Source organism: Oculina patagonica, chromosome 11, assembly GCF_052425735.1.
Source record: "Oculina patagonica isolate OP01 chromosome 11, crgOcupat, whole genome shotgun sequence".
Taxonomy (NCBI): Eukaryota; Metazoa; Cnidaria; class Anthozoa; order Scleractinia; family Oculinidae; genus Oculina; species Oculina patagonica.
The window spans coordinates 19123776-19139356 of record NC_135768.1 but is presented as its reverse complement, the minus strand read 5'-3'; the positions used below and the strand labels follow the sequence as shown (position 1 = coordinate 19139356).

General features: G+C 36.5%; 2 protein-coding genes across 2 annotated transcripts; both read left to right on the top strand.

Moving 5' to 3' along the window:
* The first annotated feature begins 2287 nt into the window (after positions 1 to 2287).
* LOC144629836 (transmembrane protein 163a-like) lies at positions 2288 to 11261 on the top strand. Its single transcript, XM_078488053.1, has 8 exons — positions 2288 to 2497; positions 5229 to 5351; positions 5619 to 5662; positions 6206 to 6300; positions 6894 to 6990; positions 7955 to 8066; positions 8750 to 8891; positions 10230 to 11261. Exons 1-8 carry the CDS (start codon positions 2383 to 2385, stop codon positions 10291 to 10293), a joined length of 792 nt encoding a protein of 263 aa, XP_078344179.1. The 5' UTR covers positions 2288 to 2382; the 3' UTR covers positions 10294 to 11261.
* Positions 11262 to 12126: 865 nt separating this feature from the next.
* Positions 12127 to 14797, top strand: LOC144629837 (uncharacterized). Its single transcript, XM_078488054.1, has 3 exons — positions 12127 to 12491; positions 14000 to 14086; positions 14302 to 14797. Exons 1-3 carry the CDS (start codon positions 12469 to 12471, stop codon positions 14519 to 14521), a joined length of 330 nt encoding a protein of 109 aa, XP_078344180.1. The 5' UTR covers positions 12127 to 12468; the 3' UTR covers positions 14522 to 14797.
* The last annotated feature ends 784 nt before the right edge of the window (positions 14798 to 15581 follow it).

Genomic DNA, 15581 nt, shown 5'->3' with positions numbered 1-15581 from the left:
GAAAATAAATGTTCAGTAAAAGAAAAAAACTACCGTATCTTGACATTGAATGAACATAAATTGCATTGCCTAAAAGAACAAAGTTACCAGTATCCATTTTTGTGTTCCATTAGGGTGGGAAGGGGGTACCGGGGAGGTACTTGAAATTTGACCAAGACAAATTTTAGCAAGTACTAAATTTAGCAATTTTCGCCCAACTCACTAAAATTGCTAAAATGTAATAGCCACTAATATAACAATAGTAACCTTAAGGTTGATTTCTGTACATGTCCTATGCCTCCCCCCCCCCCCCAAATAAATGCATGCAGTCATCTCAGCCGAAAAGGAACCTGGTTGCATGCCATGTTGATAAATAACAAATTGCTTACACTTAGATGGTTTGTTGTACGTGTTGTCCTACAGATTTATTTTAACAAGGCACATAGAATTTTGAATTAATTTACAGATTCGCCAAAACAATATCCTGCAATACAGCACATCACTGAACTCTGCATGGGGCTAGGCTGTCAAGAGGTGTGGGCTGGAATGAACATCCTGCAGTAACTTGTATGAAACACATGAACAGAAAAAGAATTTTATTTCAAATTTACTCTCATTTCACAAACAGTGAATACTGCTCTCTATAAATTGACTTTTAGCAGACTGTACAACTTGAAAAATAAAATATTTGGAAGTTATTGTTATTGACTGCTGAAAACAAAGAGTAAAAGATAAACAAGCTTTAAGGTTCAGATCCTTTAATCCAACATGGCCACCAAATCTATGCAGAATGGCTGGCAATGTATAGAGATTATTTAAAAACGAATTAATAAGGCTGATTAAAATGCATTGATGATTTTCGTGGCATGTAAAGGGGTAAAGTAAATTTTTTGGTTGCAAGTAAAGGTACCAGAAAAGGAAATAAGCAGCAGTTTTCATTTGTTTCATGTATCAGGTCTCTAAATTGATAATAAATTTTGTTGACTTTACTGTTTCCTGCCAATTTCAATTCTTAGAAGTCACATGTATGAGGCATCTGTTAGTTTCTTTTAATTTTTTGCCTTCTGTCACAGTGTCTGCCATTCTTTAACAGAGAAAAATGTATGTCGAATAATACCACTGTCCTGTATAAAATGGCTGAGTTACCTGGTTATTAATTAAAGAACCCTTTAGCAAATGTGAAACAGTTTGGTGAAAAAAATTCCTTAGCTTCTTTCCATTACCAGCTTCGCAGCATCTTAAGGTACCTCATATCTTGTTACCACTATACGTGTCTCTCTCAGCATTAATTATTTTAAGCTCTGAAATAATCTTCACTTCTTAGCTGCTTAGCTAGAAGGCCTCGAAGGACTACTGGATGGTTAGTTTTCAGTTAGAATATGGGGTTATTTATCACTTACCAGCTAAAATTTTAAACATGACTCAACTATGACGTACATTTAACAGATTTCATAGACAATTACAAAAATTGTCGTTTGTCAGCAGACATTTAAAATTTATTTTGGCTAATTCTGGTCTATCAGTTTATAATATACCACATTCACGACTTTGCTCATAGAGCCTTTGATTTATTCAAGGTATCTTTTGAGTTCAAAAAGAATGGTAGAATTAGAAAATACTTCATTTATGTAGCGCCATATGACAAGTTCTTAGGTGTTTTACAAAATTAAGGTGATACACCTGAACATTTGACCATGGAAAACAAAAAATGTTTTTCCAGGGTTTCCGGTTTGGTTTACTTCCGGGGAAGATTTTCAGACTTCCGTGTTGATTTCTATTGTTCTGTGAGGACCAGTAAGACACTGAATTATTATTCAGTTTCCCAGAGTGAGTCCCGGCGACCCTACTGCTGACCAACCGCTGACGGATCGCGGAGCCGGGGGTCACTCTGGGCTCGAGATTGCAGTGAAATAATAAAATGTCGCGCCTAACCCTCCCCAGATCTCCTCGTTGGAACTCGTTCTCGTTCCCACTCTCCGGGGATAAACGCACAGCTCAGGAAAGAAAAGGGAACTTTTTCAGGGATTGCCAGTGAATGATCAGTTGGAAATAGGAACCTCGAAGAACTTTCAATAGCTTTATAGTCCTTTTTTCATTCTTTATAACTATTCATTGCGTCAAATAGCAATGGGACCGTTATTTTGATCGTCACACAACAAAAACGTTGCGTGACGTGACTGAAAGATAAATTCAGAGGTTTTGACCAATCAGAGCACTTGTTTTTCTAATCAGCATTCCCACCTTTTCCCAGTCCTCCCCAGAACCACCTAATTACCCAGACTTCTACACTGGTCAGTTCACTGCCCATTTTGAGAATTTTGAAAATAAATTCAGGTCAAACAACAGAGTCACTTGAAAATGTCTGCTCCTCGCTTTCGGCATGGATGACCTGTTGAAATTACCATGGAAGACACGACAAAATATGGATCTTCAACTGTCCTGTTAACAAGTGTTAGTGCAGCGAAGGAAAAGTCAAATGAAATCGAAGGATTTCCTTGTGTCTCTCCCTTAGACGACGGTAGGCCGAAGTGAATTTTCATGTTTATTGTTTAATTTAGCAATCGATCGGAAGTGTTCTCGCTGTGTTAAATAAATCTTTTCGATGTCCTTTAGAAGAGCTAATTTCGTTTGCTTTACTTCGTTTAATTTAATTTTTATTGCCTTTTAAAAGCGAGCGACTTGCGTTGTTGGAACACAAATTTTTGGATTCTCTAGTTATTCGACTTATTCGTGAGAGCAAGAAAATCGACCCACTTCAAATCGTGAAATATCATGTTTATTCTAATAAGCTTTCTCGTTGTTGACATTGTGTTTAATCACCTAAAGTCGTTTTACTGATTGAACTATCTCGTCGTTGTAGAAAACTGTTCGAATTTCTCGTCTGATGTTTACAAATTTGGGCGCCCTTTGTACGTTAAAAATGTACATGTGTGAGCTTTACATTGTTTTGATTTTTCGAGAAATTGTATAAATATAAGGTTATCCGAAGTGAAGATGGCTAATTACATGGGGCGATTTCTGTAAAAAAAATGGTTGCAATTGAGGAAATCTCAAGAATAAATTCCTTTGCGAAGAAGACAGCATTTGGCGGGAGGGAAATCATTCTGAATGTCGATCTTTCCTGAATTTTGATTAATTGAAATGACGTTTTTAAGTAAAACCACGGTTAAAATTTAATCAAATTGTTATAAAAGTTTAATTCCCTCCTACAAGGATTCAAGGCTTTTCTTGTTCAAAGTGATAATTAAACTTTGTGGGAGTTAATTCTGTAAAATTTATTTCAAAATTTCATGAGCATTTAATATTTCAGAGAAAAATAATGTAAAATGTTTTGGCTAAGGATTGAATTTCATTTAATTTTTAAATGATTTCATCAGTTCCTTGTATATTTGCACATGAATAATATTTATGATTTCATTTTATTTCTAAGTCTTTTTAATTTTGCATTTTAATTGGTATGAAATTTTGCGACAGCTAGCTGGGTACAAGTAGAAATCATAAATTTAAAATTAGACGATTTTTCAAATTTTTCTAAAATAAATGTCAAATTAAAAAAGTCAGTGAAAACATGTACAGCTGTCTAGGATTAAAATTCAAATGATAGAAGTTTGGACATGTGTTTAGCAAATGTCTGACTTCTCACAGAGATATCCGAGATAACAATTTCAAATAAGAACTCCTTTACTTACAATAAACCTCTGAGAAGCATGCGTTATTTTGATTGGTTTCTTTAAATTAACTTAACAGCAATGTACATGATAAATGAATAATAACATGTCAGAATTCACTCAAGAAAATTTTTGTGGCCTCAGAGTGTTTTTCTGTGTGTGTGAAAAAAAGTTTTTCCTTTTGTACTTCTTCTCATCTCTGTTGCAAACTGAGGTAAAAAAGAAATTAAAAATTGGCTTAAGTTTGAGATTATTGTATGATATTATAATATTATTTGGAGGTACATTTAATATGTATATTAATATTCAATGTTATACTTTCAGTGTCAAGTTTCAAATAGTATTAAACTGAATTTCAGCTTTGAGATGGCATTACAGCTTTATACGTTGTGGTTCAATTTTATCCTTGGTTTAAATTTTATTTTCCTTTGTTTTTGGATATGTTAATGATAATGGGTTTGAAACCAAGGCCGGGGAATTGTCATGTTTTGAGGAAAGACATTTTTCTCCCATGGTGCCTAACTTCACCCAGGTGTATAAACGGGTACTGAGCATGCCATCCAGGGGTAACCTGTTTCGCAGACGAACTAGATCCCGCTAGAGTCTGACGGAGTCCAGACGGACTCTCAGTAGCAGGATTTAGTTTGTCTGTGACGCAGGCTTATCCTGGGGAAGTACAAATACTCCTAAAAGGCTGCAAATAATTTTTTTTCACTTGAAAGGACATACCGTAATGATTCGATTTAGCGCCCTCCTTCCAATAAGCGCCCCCTTCCGAATAAGCGCCCCCCTTCGAATGCGTTTTTGTCAATAAGCGGCCCTATTCCAATAAGCGCCCCCATTCTAATAAGCGCCCCCATTGTTATAAGTGCTCCTATTCTAAAAAGCGCCCCTTTTGTGGATAACTGCCCCTACTGAAGTCATCGACATCAAATAGATAAACTCATGAACATTCACCGTACCGTACATGCATATATTTACTGCTAAAATGAACAATTCTTTTAAAATTAACTGAACTTTCAACAGTTTGTTACTCTAACTGTTTCTGTTATTGTTAGTTATTTTAATATTTATTAAAGTTTCGTTTTGAACATTTGATTGTTCCTCAAAAAAATCAAATAAGCGCCCTGCCCTGAAAAAGCGCCCTGTCTCGAATAAGCGCCCTCCCTTGAGGTGCCAAAAGAAAATAAGCACCCCAGGCGCTAAATCGAATCATTACGGTATGTCCTACTAAGACACCATCATGGCCGGACAAAACAAAATTTTGGTCGGACATCACCAAAAACAAAAGGTTGAATTTTATTCATTATTGCCGTAAAATGATTTACAATCAAAAGATTTTGTCCGGACATAATGTCCGACCACACTTGGGATTTTGTGGGACATGAGCAAATTTTGGTCGACCAATGTCCAATGACTGACTGTTATTTGCAGCCCTGCTCCTAGTTGCTTATTGCTACGGAACCTGGGATATTCTTATGCTGAGGCCTGATAGGCCACTAAGTTTGTATGCAGACTTTACCTTTTTACCATCACCTTTGGGATTCATTATAATAATTGCTGTTTTATCTTGTGCCACAGATTATCTCCTCCATAATGAGAAGCAGTTACCTGCACAGTTGATGGACAGATGGCGGAAGGCGGCTCTTGCTATATCATATGCTTCTGTGTTCACAACTTTTGTCATTGGAGTTAGTGCATTTGGTACGTGATTAGTTTGTAATGAGAATGGTTATAGGTTTGGTAATTAGTCTGACATTTTTGGACCTAACTGTCTGATTGGCCTGTGTACAGCTGTCCTGCTCTGCTAAAAAATCACGGACTGAGACGTTCCCTCTGCGATTTTTTAAGCGGAGCGGGACGGCTATACACAGGCTACTATCTGCTTTCCTCGAGCATTTTTTTTGTTGTTTCTGATATGTACATGTACTACATAATTATTAGTTTATTGTAATATTTTATATCCCACAGTTATTTCCAGTTTGGCTAAAAGCTCTGCTGCTTTTGGTTTTGCAGTAAGTTTATGTTTTCAACTATTTTTTCATGTACATGTATACTGTTAGTGGTCTCAAACTAACTTTTAAACTAACTTAAAAGTTCACACTGAAAATAACTGCCTTCCTTTGAAAAATTGCCCCTTCCTCTGTCAAGCCAAAACTCATTTGTGAAGGAAAAGATGGATGTTATCGAGTGATAAGGTGTTTAGCACAATGGACTCTGCCAAGAGTGCGTCAGGTTTGAGGACCGGCCACTGTCATTACAAAATGTTCCTGGGCAAGATGCTTTACTCTCACAGTTCCCCTCTCCACCCAGTTGTCGTAAATGGATACCAACTGCCGTATTTAATGCTGAGGGTAATGCTGTATAAACAAGTGTCCGTCCTATCAAAGGGGAGTAGATATATACTTCTAGTCGCTTGACTATATGCTATTTGGAAACTGGGAACAGTTCTGGGGGTATTGGACACTTTGATAGCTACCAGTAGATGCAGTCCCTCATAATCTCATTTCTCAGTTCTGAAACAATGTTTCCATTGCTGAATTTTTGTTTTGTTTTAGTTTGATTCTTTTCTGGATGTTTGTTCATCATTGGTTGTAATTTGGAGATTTTGCGGTGCGGCAGGAAAGACTTATTCATGGGAAAGAGAAAGAAGGTAATTAAATGTCATTTCTTTTTTAATTTCAACACCGAAGTTAAGTCTGCATACAAGGATCAACTCTCAACCTGGGCTAACTTCACTGGCAACTTTGCAAGCAGTACGATCAAGGCTTTCTAGACTGCATTCCTACAATCATGAAAGCCTCAGTTTTATAATTTATTACTTAGTTCTTAGTGCAGGAGTGCTGGCAGCATACGAAGTTGTATAAGCCCAGGGCTTATTACCAGAATTTTATGGTATGCCAACCCAAAAGACCACTTTTAGTGAATAATTTATATGCCTTTTCCTTTTGCATCACTGAGTTGCCTTATTACTGTGTTATATTTGAGTCAATATTAGCTGTATTAATATGTTGGTTGCTAAAGCTTCAGTCTTAAAGTTAATAAAAAAAATTTGTGGTTGGTAGGTTTGTGGAGTTCCAAGGGTACTGTGTTCATTTTTAGTGGCAGATCCAATAGGTGGGGGATTTTTAACCTTGTGGACTTTGAATTTTTCAGCAGTAAATGAGGGGGGGGGGATGTTAGCCCCCCAGTCAGTTCCCTCCCCAAGAGCTATGACCTTCTGAGTCATTTATCTTTCCATTTCAGAGCCTGTATAGCAATTGCTGTATTATTTGTCCTGTCTGCTACTGGTATATTTATCCGAGCCCTCAGGTCCTTGGTTGTGGAGAAACATCCAGTCAGAGTAAGCAAATACACTTCACTAACATTAGTAATTTCATATAATTTACGTTATAGCTCAATTCATTTTTTTTAAGCACTGGGACAGGCATTTTGTAGTCTGAATTAATTACCATGTACAATTTGTACAGTCAGTGGTAATCCAAGTACGTCACGCTCTATACAAAAAATTGAAAAGTGGAATCCCAAAATGCTTGCTTCTCTATAAGCTTCTGTAAGCTCAGGTAAATTTTCTATCAGGAGTACAAACATGTAGGAGTCCACAGGAATGCTAGACTTCCTTCTGGCTAAAACCATGATGAAAGAATGAGGATCTTTTGGTCTGAAACAATGATCACTGGGCTAGTTTGTAAATCATCTACTAATAATAGCAGGGATCATGGTTATAAGCTTGAATTGCCAACTAGCTTGCATTCCTACCACACCATTTTTATAGCAACTCAGATTAGAGAAAGATAAAGATCAGTCATAATTTGTCATAAGTGAAGGATTCAGTGCAAAAAGGGCAATAATTTTGCCTCAAAATGAACATTACCAAAACAACTTTGAATTTTGCATGCGGGTTTGTTTACACAACTGAAACAGTGTACTGTATTTATTTTCGCTGGCTTTTACTTCAATTCTGATAAATAATGTATGCAAAAAACGTGGTTTTTCCAGTCTGGGTCTTCAGGAGTTCCTTTGTTTTAGTACAACAAAGAAGCTACTAAAGACGCTGACTGGAGAAACCGGTTTTTTAGCATACGTTATTTTTAGAAAACGAACTGAAGCAAAAGCGAGCGACAATAAAAGTAGGGCAATGTTTCACAGACGTAAACAAACCAACAAATTTCAAGTTGTTTTGGCAACGTTCATTTGAGGCAAAAATCACTTCCACCCTGATTGCACGGAACCCCTCAAGTTATCAAAAGCACATATTTTGTGAATGTTAAAAAAAATAATTATTGATTTTGTGACTGTTGATTCAGTTCTCAGGAATTGAGGCAATTTCTGGCATCAGTTTAGCAGCATTCACAACATTAGCTTGGATGAAGTTTATCATAGCTGAAAAACTCAATAGTGAATCTCTTCGAACCGATGGTATGTGTAGAAAAATAATTAAAACTAAATCATTTTTATCTACAGAAAAGCCTTGTGCTTTTCTTTGTTATAAACCATGGAAGGTTTTGGAGCTTTTGCAGGGTAGCTACAGGTCAAGGAAAAGACAGGATTTTTTTTTCAGGATCAAGAAAAAGTTATGGAATTTTACAGTATCAAGTCAGGGAAATTCTTTAATTTCTTGTCAAAGTCAGGGAATATGTATATATATAAATCTTCTACAATTTTAAGAATAGATGTATTTTATACTTGATGCTGATCGCCAGTTTATACCAGTGATCTAATGATCACTGATTGGCCCTTCAGGATAAATAAAGTTTTTATTTGATTATTATTTTAAGGTTCCTGCAGGTTTTGCATGTATAATACTATACTCGTTTTTTACATACAATGTACGTAAAAAGCTATGTGGCTGTAGCCCTTTGCACACAATGCAGGCCTATCACACTAGCATTATAGGCATGCAATGTGTGCAGAGAGTTGTGTAGCTGTAACCACTAAATATGCACATTGCAGACCTATGTTCTAGCCAATTTTATTGTTTTCAATTCAGTTTAAGTCAAGAAATTTTTTTTTTCTTCATGGTACCCCAGCAGTTGGCTTCTGTTACCCCAGTGGCAGCTTGCACACTTGTTGTTAACATTATTTTGTGATTTTCTTTTTAGCCTTCAATTCCACTGCGGGTGCAGCGATGGCTCTGGGAATCATTTTAAGTACAATGGTGTTTCAATATAACAAACATATCTGGTATTTGGATGCTGCTGTTGCTCTTGCAATAGCAATAGCGCTGTTTGGTTATGGTATAAGGTGAGTCCAGCAGCAGTGTATGTTTTCAATGATGATTACTGTTGACAAAAACATGTTTTTTTTTTTGTTATTGGGCCATCTCCCCTTTTTTTCGTGTATCGTCGTATGTGTTTTCTGATTTTGGGTCGGTCGGTCGGAATTTAAGGAAAAAACAAAAAACCAAATAAAGTGGATAAGGAGTCTGGAACTAGGAGGGCCGGTACCTCAGCATAATATCCGTGGAGCCTGGAAACAAGAAGACATGGTTACAAAGTCAACGTGGCAGCAATGGAGGAAGGAAAAATCGATCTCGTGGTTAAACTCAAACGAGAACAGCGTAAAAAAGGATGAACCATTATTAAAAATAAATTATTTGTCATTGCCTTCACTACCTTCTGTATAACTTTTTTTTTTTTTTAAAATGCGAAAATCTGGGTCAGTCGGAAGACCCTTAACAGAGAAAAGAAAGGGGATGGCCTTGCTGAAAAAAAATCACTTCCCCAGAACTTTACATCATTCAGTGGCATATCTTGACCTTGTGTGTGTACACCCAAAAATCTTACAATGCATGGAAGTCATTAAAAACAACAATTTTTTATCAAAAATAGGAAGGGACCCATGGATCCCTCCCCTAATTCCTCCACTGTTATTGGATAAACAACATTGACATTTTTTACTGGATGCTAATTAAATCATGCAATTTTGGATGTCTGAATGAGAAAGGCATTTTAAGTTTTGTGCACATTGTAAAATGTTACATAAAGTATGACATAGCTATGTATATCCGCAGTACAAGTACTATGAATTTCATATATTCATTTCATATCTTCTCCATCCACGGGTATATTACGAACTCACAAGTGACCAGCTCCCAGTTGGCTTGATAGCTCAGTTGGTTAGAGCACTGCACTAGTATCGCAGAGGTCATGGGTTCGATTCCCGTTCAAGCCTGAATTTTTTTCAGGCTTGCTTTTCTCAACTGCTTAAGTTGAGTACATTACTGCAATGATCTTTCATTTGCTTAATATGTATATCAGCAGTACAAGTATATGAATTTCATATATTCATTTCATAAAGTATGAACTGCTGACCATCAATGAGCCAAGAGTAGTTTGCTCATTCACAGGTTTATTGTCATGATTCCTGTTTATTGTTTCTTCTGTACATTTTATTTATTAAAAAATTATATTCATCAAGATTGGCTGGCACACTAGGGACTATTAGAAAGTGATTTTTGCTGGTCACCAGTGCTGATACCCTGTTTAGTGAGATTGTTAAGAGAAATAAGATGTTAGTTGCACTTGTGAATAAAAGTCCTTGTGAAAAAATATTTATATTCATTTTCTTTTCTTTCAACAGGTTATTAGGAAATCTTCTGTCTTTAAAAGGCAAGGTACCCCCAGCAGGGGATATGTTCGACTGAATGTTCTTTCATAAAACAGAGTTATCGAGCTATCAAGATTCAACTATAATTCTTAGCACATGCACAGAAAACTGTAAAAAGTTCATAGTTGACTTACACATGTTAGTACAGGGACACATTTTGCAAAATTATTGTTGGTGCCTGTTGGCTGTGTTAGGTTTACAAGAAATTTTGTTATAAAATGTACAGCTATCAATTCTTTTTACTTACAGTGAATTAAGTATGCAACAAGACAGCACCTGTTTTATCAGGCTAGTATTCACACAATTAATGCAGTACAAATGTGTATATTTTAAATTATTTTTGTTCTCTTGAGAATTTTTGGGTGTTCAAAAAGAAGTTCAGACTGGAGTTACACTATTTATTAAAGTGTTGTATTGAAGTACTGGGTAGAGTTAGCTATTTAAGGGAATTTGTATTTAGTTAAAGTATTGTTAAATGCATTTTTTAGTTGTACTACAAGTAAATAAGTAGTAAGATTATGAATTACCCTGGTAATAATTTCTTATTCCATTTTGTAAAAATGGCTTCAAAGGAGCTTTGGCACTTTGTGTCAGGTCTCTCTTTTTTCCAATGTTCATAATTTTCTTTGAATTGATGAAACCTCAAAATAATCAGAAATAATAGTTTACTAAGGTAAAAAATAAGGTAAAAATAAACCAAAAAGGAACAAGGATGGTTAAGATTGGGAATGATTGAGAAGGATTTTGAATGAAGGCGACCTTGAAAAAATTGGGTTTAACTCTTCAGAAATTTTCTGAGACCCAGCTCCTTTGAAAATTTTAAGGTGAAAATTACCAGCCCATTTATAAAGAATTTTTTTATGAGCTCTATTCCATATTTTGTATATTTTACTGAAACATACAAATTTATTACTGTAGTGAGGATTTTTGGCGGTTTAAGACGTCGAACTTGTCAGTAGAAATGAAGATAAGTTATGTTTTGTGAAAAATTAGTTACTTTTAATTTACCATCTGAAACTTAAATTCTACCCTGAGTAACAAATGTAATGTATTGTCAACTAATAAAGACAAGTTTCGCATGGTCAGACTTTTCAGTAAATCACTTAACATTTTTTCTTGTTCCTGTGTAAACTACGGGCGGTATATACATATAGGACCTCTTCCTTTGTTAGAACAAATTACCACTTATTTGTTGGAAAAACAGTCTAAACTGAAAACGTATTGGGGGGGGGGGGGTGCTTAAACTCGAGCGCGGAAGTGTGAACCAACTAGGGGGGGGGGGGTCCGGGTGCGGGGGTATGCTCCTCTGGGAAAATTTGGATTTCAATTTCTCTTAGATACCGGAAAATGCATTTGAAATTAAAAATTTAAACGTTCAGCGCTTAAATTTTTTTGTTAAAGTATTGCTTAAAACGACAAAATGTTGCGATAAAGAGACGTTGCTCCACAAAGCGTTCGATATAACTACTCACTAGCCCTTTAAACCTTACACTAAGACACGAACCGGCTTCTCACCATGTTGAAGTACCGGCAACTGAAATGTTACCGGAACGCTTTCGTTGTTACAAAATGAATTACCTTTAGCATGAGCTCGAAAACAAACCGTATTGTCTTATAAACTTAACCCATTTGTTCGGAACGAAACTGACCAATGATGAAACAAGCCTTTTTCATGAGAAGTCCACTCGCCCTTAAAAAGCCAGTTTTAATAAAGGGCATGATCCTGTAGTAGCCTAACATTTTTCGATTAAAACTGAAAACAAGACAATTGTCCGCATTTACTTGTTTTTTGTGTATCTAAGTAGATATAGTTGAAGGCGAGTCTATTTTGGTAATAGTAACTTCGGGGGTTGAAGCGGAATAATGAATATTGAATACTGGCTTAAAATTGTAAAGGAATATTGAATATTGGCTCAAAATTGTAAGGAATACTGAATATTCAGTTTTTTAATCAAGAATATTGAATACTTGCAAAGAGAAAATAAGTTCTCCTCACCCTCTCTGTCTCCAAATGAGAATCGCAGGTGTTCTATATTTTCGATATTTGGCAGGCGCTCTGCCTCATGTTAAGCTTACAAAATTTGCCACGCGGACTACTCCCCAAGGGAGATATTTTCTTGTGACGTCACTTTCAAAGCACATGCTTCAGTTGACCGTTTTAAATTAATTCGACGCTTTGGTTACGGTCTAAGAACTGTTCGGATTTGTAAAGATGGAAAAGCACAGGAAAGACAGGTAAGTAAAGCTTTTAAACTATTTTTAACTTGAACAGATTTCCAAACCATAAGCTTACAACAACGACGACAACAACAATAAAAATCGAGAGTTCTTTTCTAATCGATTTCTAAGTGTAGTGTTTGAAGTAGATCCATGCATCTTCGCCATTTGACCGCTTATAAACTCATCCGAAACTCATGTTGACTTCAGTTTTGCCAGCGAAACCAAAAAACGCTACAGACAAGAAGTCACAGTGAAAGGTGAAAAGGATAACATACTATTTTTCTGCAATTGAATGAACAATGATAGTTCACAAGCCTCAAGGTCGATCTCAAAGTAGACTTGACAGGGGCACCCAACGGAATATTTCGTTAAAATATCTGTTCGGAAGACGATTTGAGATCTAGAATTTTCGGAACATTCATTGTAAATTTTTTTTGCTTGCCTGCCTTTCCTAGGATTTTCGAATATCTAAAAAATGGTATAATTGTTCATTTTTAACGGATTTTTACTCTAAAAAGGTCACCTAGAATTTTCGGGAGCCTTTCTCTGGCTGGAATTTTTTCGAAAAGGTAAGTTTTGATCCCTATAACTTTCGGATCACTAGACTTTCAGCTAGGAAATCCGAACAGATAAAAAAATTTTAGGGGATAAAAATATGCCTATATCTACCGTTTAAATACTAAAATACGTTCAACGGTGCTTTCTTTAAGTGGTTTTGAACTATATTCTCGATGGGTGCCCCTGACTTGAATCGAACTTGAAAACTTTTGGCCCTTCAACTCTGCCAACTAAAGAATCTAAACATTTTTATCCGTTTGTTAGCTCACATTGAAGCTCACAGATTCCACGTTGGAAAACAGAACACCACGAAAAACATGTTTTAATTGGCCTTATCACGGTTTTCTACGCCATCTTGACAGGTAGGTAACGCAGTTAGAAATTATAGTGTGTGTATGGAAATCCGACGGCAATATTTTTTCAAAAATTGAATTCTGGACAACTTATGAATTGTAAAGTTAAAATGCTAGGCAAAAGTTTTTATTCACCAAGTTTGAAAGATGTAGCTTGGCTAGAAAGTGTTTAGTTACGTTTTTAATTTTCAATCCAGTTGGCTATATTTTCCCGCAAATTGACGCGGTTCGCGGGAAAAAAATTATGGGCAAATGTATGGAAAATTAAAAACGTAACTGAACGCTTTCTAGACCAGCTACATCTTTCAAACTTGGTCAATAAAACCTTTTGCCTAGTATGTTTACTTTACGATTCATAAGTTGTCCAGAATTCAATTTTTGAGAAAAAAATTTGCCATCGGATTCCCATACAAACACTATAATTTCTAACTGCGTTGCCTACCCGTCAAGATGGGGTCGGAAAAAAAATTAGCCTTTTTTGAGCAATGAGTCACGTGAAGGAACTCGAATGTATCATTGTAGATACTCTTCTTGTAATGAGATAAAAATTCGCGGCGCATTAGAACCTTGGCTGCTTGGGCATGCAATGTTAATCTGTGTCTCGTTCTCCAGAGATGCCAGGAAAAAGGGAAAAAGTCATAAAAAGCAAAAAACCAAAGATCGCGAACATCATCGTCGTCATAGTCAACACGTTAAAAGGTATGCCTTTATAATACTTACAAAGTATGTGTTTTAGCAGAACGTTCACCTATTGAATTGTGACATTGTGCACTTGAAAATTTTATTTTTTTAAAAACTATTACAGGACCCAACGTCTTACGCGTTTTTACTGTTATGAGACTGGTAGATCTTGAGAAGTCGTGAATGAATATAATATCGATAGAGCAGTACTAAACACTTCATATACTTTTAAGGGATGGGAATGAAGAACGACGAAAGCGATCACTGGCTAGCTCATCAAGCGAAGATGAATCAAAAGATGAACCAATGAGGAAAAAGAGCAAAAGAGCGGAATACTCGTCAAGTGAAGTGGAAAAGGAAAGGTACTTATGGATGTTTTACAAATATTTTCGAAAACCCTGTGTTATAAAAACGTGGTTAATGAGAGATTTCAAGTCTTACTGGTGTGTTTAACTGAGGTTTTAGGCATACTAGTATCTGACATTGAGCATGTCCCGAGATACCAACTAGTGGCCGGTAGTTCGAATGAAACTGGATACATGGATGGAGTAGTGAGCTCAGCAACGTTACACTCACCTCATGGCTTGGAAACGTTTGGCAGGACACTTTTCGTTTGCGACAGTGGAAATAAGGCCATTCGGATGATAACGAACGGGAAACCTTTCAAGAAGCTGTCAGTTGTCTTTTATAAGTATGCTGAACTATTTAACCTTGATCACTACAGTGGGCCACCAAGATTTTCCTTTGATCAAGGAATATCGATCATTGACAATGTTGTTGCTTTTCTTTTGACCTGGGGAGAGGAAACACGTGAGCGAACGGGCCGTACAGCTACTCAAGGTCCCGACCAAATAATACCTCACTGTACAAGAAGGTCATTTCAACTGATTCATAGCAGCCTTGTGAAATTAATTAGCCTTTAATCGTTGAGAATTTTTTCTCCTTAATGCGGCAACAGGGCTCGATGCCAACGCAACTCGAATACGGAATCCGGCGTGCCGCCTGTATAAGAGAGCTGGAAAAGAGAATGCACAGTGGTCATTTTCAATATTTCACTGGTCCCAAGAGTTATTATCCTAACAAAGTGCTTAACACTCCTCCGCCCATTCCACAGGCAATTGTCGATGCAGTACAAAGTGATCTGCAAAATTTATCTCTTGAAGAGAAGAAAACTTTACGTGAATTTGCCATTTTATTTGGACGAAGCGTTCGCCAGCATACCGTAAGAGACAAGAGTAAAGAAGAAACCGTCAAGCTATTCCCAGGATAATCGAGTTATTCAGTGCGACATCTTGTTCAAACAAAATGAGACCATTGCAGTGAAACACGGTGGAAAAAAAGAGGAATGGGGATTTTTCCTTGCCGTTCTTATGAAAGATTTGCTGATCAAGAAAGGGAGTAATGACGGGATAGATTTCGTTGACGACTGTATGAGCATAACATGGCTCGACAACTGTGAAACAGGAGACAAATACACCTTTAAAGAGTCATATTCAGATTGTCGAAATTCGCC

Bases quoted from the DNA above. Each gene is read 5' to 3' on its own strand.
- LOC144629836 (XM_078488053.1), top strand. From the start codon at position 2,383: ATGGAAGACACGACAAAATATGGATCTTCAACTGTCCTGTTAACAAGT. The intron at 5,352-5,618 runs GTACGTGATTAG...TATATCCCACAG, and splicing joins CATTGGAGTTAGTGCATTTG to TTATTTCCAGTTTGGCTAAA. The intron at 8,892-10,229 runs GTGAGTCCAGCA...TTCTTTCAACAG, and splicing joins CTGTTTGGTTATGGTATAAG to GTTATTAGGAAATCTTCTGT.
- LOC144629837 (XM_078488054.1), top strand. From the start codon at position 12,469: ATGGAAAAGCACAGGAAAGACAG. The intron at 12,492-13,999 runs GTAAGTAAAGCT...CTCGTTCTCCAG, and splicing joins GAAAAGCACAGGAAAGACAG to AGATGCCAGGAAAAAGGGAA. The intron at 14,087-14,301 runs GTATGCCTTTAT...TATACTTTTAAG, and splicing joins CATAGTCAACACGTTAAAAG to GGATGGGAATGAAGAACGAC.